At 40.8% G+C, this 5,881-nt stretch overlaps 1 protein-coding gene across 3 annotated transcripts; it reads left to right on the top strand.

Annotated features, from left to right (window-relative positions):
• Window positions 1-237: 237 nt before the first annotated feature.
• tbxtb (T-box transcription factor Tb) lies at window positions 238-5,576 on the top strand. 3 transcript variants are annotated; one of them, XM_067988343.1, is made up of 8 exons: window positions 238-440; window positions 811-1,075; window positions 1,903-2,037; window positions 2,348-2,409; window positions 2,492-2,553; window positions 2,667-2,840; window positions 3,993-4,125; window positions 5,309-5,576. In XM_067988343.1, the coding sequence occupies exons 1-8, from the start codon at window positions 238-240 to the stop codon at window positions 5,574-5,576; spliced, it is 1,302 nt and encodes a 433-aa protein (XP_067844444.1). The 3 variants fall into 3 exon arrangements, with proteins under 3 accessions (XP_067844444.1, XP_067844443.1, XP_067844445.1); XM_067988342.1 differs by having other exon boundaries at window positions 2,664-2,840; XM_067988344.1 differs by lacking the exon at window positions 2,667-2,840.
• The last annotated feature ends 305 nt before the right edge of the window (window positions 5,577-5,881 follow it).

Genomic DNA, 5,881 nt, shown 5'->3' with positions numbered 1-5,881 from the left:
TGGCCGCCACTAACCAATCGCAGTCGGGACTGCTCAGATCAAAGCACCACGCAACCAATCCGAGTCCATCCAACCCGTTACCTGACGTCAGCATCCAGATAGGTTAGTATTTATTGGGATGGATGAGAAGCGACGATAAGAGTGCAAGAGGGATTATAGTTATCAGAGTCACCCATCAACCTGGTGTTGCAGTAGGAATCAATTGGGAGAAATCTTTGGGCTCTGAGGATCAGGACAATGAGTTCCAGTGGAACAGAGAGTGGGAAGAGCGGCCAGTACCGCGTGGACCATCTTCTAAGTGCGGTGGAGAGTGAATTGCAGGCAGGAAGCGAGAAAGGAGACCCCACTGAGAGAGAGCTGAAAGTCAACCTGGAAGACCTGGATCTGTGGCTGAAGTTTAAGGAACTGACCAACGAAATGATCGTTACAAAGAATGGCAGGTAGGTGCGAGCAAGGAGGCGAGTTTCTCCTGAGGGACTCTCATCTGATCTCTTTGGTTTGTAGAATGAGCGGGACAATAGGTTTTTAAATTGTTAGAAAAGTGATTGGAGTAAACTCGGCTTGTTCTATCTTGTACTTTGTGTAATTATACCGGTAACAAAGCACCCCAACTTAAAGCTATCAGTAATTGTGTTTCCTTGTCCATATGTTTCTACATATATCGCAATAACAATCGTGACCAACGGTAGTGCCGTTCACAAGCATGTCCCTCGGGGTCTTGTAAAAGCCAATTAATGGGGAGTTTGTGGCAATGGATAACGTATACCATCCCCCCTTCTTCACTTGGCTTGGTTTCTTTGCTGTTCTCAGGAGGATGTTTCCCGTACTGAAAGTGAACGTGTCAGGGCTGGATCCCAACGCCATGTATTCGTTCGTGTTGGATTTTGTGGCTGCCGACAACCATCGCTGGAAGTATGTGAACGGGGAGTGGGTTCCAGGTGGTAAACCGGAACCTCAGGCTCCGAGCTGTGTCTACATTCACCCGGACTCGCCCAACTTCGGGGCACACTGGATGAAAGCGCCCGTCTCCTTCAGTAAAGTCAAACTCACCAACAAACTCAACGGCGGAGGCCAGGTACATCTTGTAGATATAGCCCATCGTTGACCAGTTCCAGCAACCCGTGCACCTGACAACAGCATTTTATCTAAGTCTGAAATGAACTTAAACCAAATTCTTTCCGATATTGCGTTTTTCTTGGATGATAAGTAATTCAGAGCTATTTACAGCCCTACTGATTCGCATTTTTCACCTTTTTTCAATAATGTGTGTAAATACTGGGTCAGCAGATTTCGAGAGATGCGCCCTTGTAAGGTGTTGAAGTATGTCAACGCTTTCAAGAATCCAAATTATAAGTTTTCTTTTGTTAATCCGGAAACAGTTCGGCAACAATAACTATTTAAAAAACGTTCTCAGAACGTAGCAAATAATAGAGAATGATTGTGGATTCTGCAGAAAATTTTACATTTCTCAACGCTGCCCTATGATACACCACGATGCCGTTTGTTTTATAACATCTGCAAAAGATAGTGAAAACAGGAGAAATGCAATTGGGAACGTTCTGGAGGTAACGGGTCATTTGCTTTATATATGAGCTAAACCAATTTAACCAAGTTAAAAAGTCCAGTGAAAAACAAGAGGTAACATGACGCGATCCAGTGGCATTATTAGCTTAAATATCGAAGTATTCAATAATGTCGATTGTTTTAAGTATTTCACAGAATCCACACGTTACTGAGATTTTGCTGCACTCGGTATAAGTGTATACAACTATCCGTACGGTGAAACATTTATGAGTTTGTTAATCAAACAGTAACTAGGGATATTTCAAGCATGTATAAGGTTTTTAAATAGAAGTGACATCTGAACGGCCTTTGTCTTTTGTTTTAAATCTCAATTCGCAGATCATGTTGAACTCTCTGCATAAATACGAGCCCAGAATTCACATCGTGCGAGTTGGGGGACCTCAGAGGATGATCAGCAGTCATTCGTTCCCAGAGACTCAGTTCATAGCCGTGACAGCTTATCAGAATGAAGAGGTAAGAATCTTTCAAATAATCTGATACTGTACCTTTTGAAGACCAGGACGGAACCAGGGAGCATTAACAGAGCTGCCAGGAAAGAAATGTCGCCCTTATGTTTTATTGCGATCATATGAAAACGTTGATCGTTGCTGAGTACGTTCAATTCTTAAAATTCTTAAGTCATTTTAAACATTATTAATCGTATTTTGTTAATACTGAATACTAACGATCGTAATCGCAACGATTAAAAGCAGCAACATATTAAATGACAGCAACCCAATGCTGGAACTAAAGCTGAAGAATCTTAACTTTATTTTTTTCACAGATCACAGCTCTTAAAATTAAGTACAACCCATTTGCAAAAGCCTTCCTTGATTCCAAAGAGAGGTGAGACCAAAAAAGTATTCTGTTGTAGTGTTTTGTGTAAGGGCAAATCTGTGCGTTGTGTTAATGGGCTTTTCTTGTCCAGAAGCGATCACAAGGAAATGCTGGATGACGTGAGTGACAGTCAACAATCTGGATATTCACAATGTAAGTTTTTGGGAGAGTTGCTTTGCATTAATGTTGAATTACGTCTGATCGCATTGTTTTTTCTTTCTTGTGTCTAACTATATGTATCTCCCCCCCCCCCCCCTCCCCAGTAGGTGGCTGGTTTCTCCCTGGCACAGGTGCTCTGTGTCCTCCTTCTAATCCTCACGCTCAGTTTGGAGGACCTCTCTCTCTCTCCACTCCCCATGGCTGCGAACGTTACTCCACCCTTACGAATCACCGCTCTGCACCATACCCCAGCCCGTACACACACAGAAACAACTCCCCGAGTAAGTGATAATACTGCTGTAAAATATTCCAGGCACAATTTTAAGCTACTCTAAAAGCATCAGGGAAAATATTCATGAAAGGCCATAGGTCGCTTAGTGTAGAAACTTTGAACTGCTCCCGGATATTAAAGGCGACGGTGTCTTTTGTCATACTAATGTACCTAGAAGACTTCATTATATAGTATCTGTATAGAACACTTAAATATGGTCCCTTTAAAACGTGACTCCTAATAATACTTGGACCTAATAAATGATATATTAGCTGCCTACTACGCGGATATTTTTATATTTAGAAAGCAAGGTGAAGAGCTAAGGCACCTAAGGTTGAAAAGAGCAAAATGGTTGAGGTAAATCAAGCAGTGAATAGGGTGACACTAAGCTTGAATTTGGAAAGCCTGATGACTGTGAGAGGACTGAGGGACAAAAGGAGTGCCACAGTTTTGAGGTCCTGGGAAATAATGAGTTAGAGTAGAAGACTGTGTGACGAGTCTTAATTTCTACAAAGTGGGGATGTAGAGTGAAGGAAGAGCATGTAGGAGAAAGAGGAAAGTTCTAGAAACACTGACTATAATAGTATCAATAAAATATAGAAAAAGATTGCGATGGAGAAAGAAAGGTTGGTGGTGAGAGATCAGTATTCGTTCCACTGTTTTAATTTTACCGACCTGTTTCTATTTTTACACGGTAGTTTTATTGTAGCTAAAATAATTCTATTGCTATAACCGTCATAACTTACCACATACCTCACTTGCACTTTACAAACGTTTAGAAATGAAAGTGTCTAATGATTGATTTCCCTAGGGAATGATTTGGCGAAATGCTCAATATAAGTTCTACAATTGAAAGTACACGTACCTTTCAAGTGGACAATTAATTTGGATATCTAACAGCATGATACAGGACTGGATATTAACCATTTTATAAAGTGGTTTTTATAGAGGTCATAGTGTTATTAAAAGAATTGGTCTGGTTTTGTTTACAAACTTTTAAAAAAATGTCCTTTACTGTAACAATGTTATGGTGGTGGGAATAATTACCTTTTCACAGTGTCATCACTTATAGATTATTTCATCTAATGCAGACTTGTTGCACTGTGTGATACACTTCAGTTACGATATCTAATTTGCTGCGATTTGGTGGTTTTCTCTGCAGCCGGCTATCCCGATAACTCCTCGGCTTGTCTCTCCATGCTTCCCAGCCATGACAACTGGTCCGGTCTGCAAGTCTCCACGCATACCAGCATGCTACCCATGGCACACAACACTGGCACTGCCACCAGCTCCAGGTGTGAGACCTTTGGCAGGATAACCTTAATGAATTTATCACAACTTCAGGGGTCCTTTCCATAGTAACAAGAATACTTGTTGTTTCTCAGGAAGGATTTAGCAATTCCATTGTTACCAAATGCCCCATGGTATTACTTTAATTTTGTTTGCCCAACCATTTTTATTGACTTAAACCGCAATCTGTTGCCTAAAGCAAATATAAATTAAACCACGAAATTACCTAAACGTTGCTGCATTGATTCATATTTCATCCATATTGACACGTGGCATAAATATATTGACCCCCCACACACACACATACACACAAAACGATTGGAATAATTTCGATTGGTAAATGTAGTCTCATGGCAAACATCTTCCCAACCATAATCTATTGATTCAAGATACAAATGTCAGCAATACTTAATCTGCCATAAATATTCCACCGTTTCTATCAGAATAAGAGTCAATTTAGCAACTAAGTCTTTTTGCATGGGAACTATTAATGTATTTTCTAAGTTACTTGATTATCCATGTAGCCTGGAAATTAAACAAGGAGTTCCGTAAAATGAATGAGCTTGTTCCTCTGTTAAAAATCCGAGCGGGAAGTTTCTCAAGCGGGGAGAAGATTATGAGGTATTAAAATACGCCGAGTCTGAAAGCCGGCATGAAATTTCAATTTCACTTCATATCCAATGTAAAAAAAGAGGCTGTGAACTAGTTACTGCCCATGTATACCCCGGATCTCACCTGGAGTTTTCCTACCGGTTCAGTCAGGCTCAGTTTTTTGAAAGATTGTGCATCACTCTCAGTTGGATTTCATTTGCTCTAAATTAGAAATTTTAAAAATCCAATAATTGTCGTCACCCAATAGAGAATGACACAGGGCATGGAATGAAGTTAAGAAATGGTTCCTTGTTTGAATGTATTCAACCAAATTGAAGTTTTTAGGAACAATAATACAATATTTATTACTTTGGTCCATATTATTTGTTTTCGATGCTTAATATAAATTAAATTATAAAAATAGCAAGCATGTGACGCTTGATCACAATAAGGAGGCAAGGGAAACGCCATTTTTACTGATTCCTTCCATTATAGGTACTTATCGCGGTTGATAAGGAAATCCCATCCCCCAAATTAGTGTATTTGAACTTTTAACGACTTTTCATAACTTTTAAGACTCTTTCTTTCTCGTTGCAGCCAATACCCGAGTCTGTGGTCAGTCAGTAACAGCACCATCACTCCAGTGTCTCAGTCTGGGGGCATGTCCAACGGCCTGAGCTCACAGTTCCTGCGGGGTTCCCCGGCTCATTATCCATCTTTGGCTCATTCGGTGAGCGCCACCTCCTCGGGATCACCCCTGTACGACAGCGGAACCGGAGTCGAGCTGTCCGAGAGCCAATACGACGCTTCTCCGCACAGCAGACTCACCTCCACATGGACTCCAGTTACTCCCCCATCCATGTGACAGCACCTGCCCTCACGTCGTCTTTCTCAAGCCATTTATTTAATTTAAGGACCTATTGCGAGTTTTCCCCCTTTGGACTTGATGTTTATGCTCCGTGGGAAATCCGAAGGAAAGGATGAAAAACGAATTTGTTTTTAGAGTGCTTGAAAGTTTACTGTATAGGTCTTCAGAGATGGGTGTTACTCAGTACAAAGTCCCTCCTGTCTTGGGGTTTATGGAAGTGACATTATCAAATGTTTCAAAAGTTTCAATGACAATGGTTCTGTTTTCATTAACTATCACTTAGTGAAAATAAGAAATTATTG

Source organism: Heptranchias perlo, chromosome 8 (assembly GCF_035084215.1).
Source record: "Heptranchias perlo isolate sHepPer1 chromosome 8, sHepPer1.hap1, whole genome shotgun sequence".
NCBI classification, from domain to species: domain Eukaryota; kingdom Metazoa; phylum Chordata; class Chondrichthyes; order Hexanchiformes; family Hexanchidae; genus Heptranchias; species Heptranchias perlo.
The sequence above is the reverse complement of the archived record's forward strand: the minus strand, read 5'-3'. Positions and strand labels throughout refer to the sequence as shown.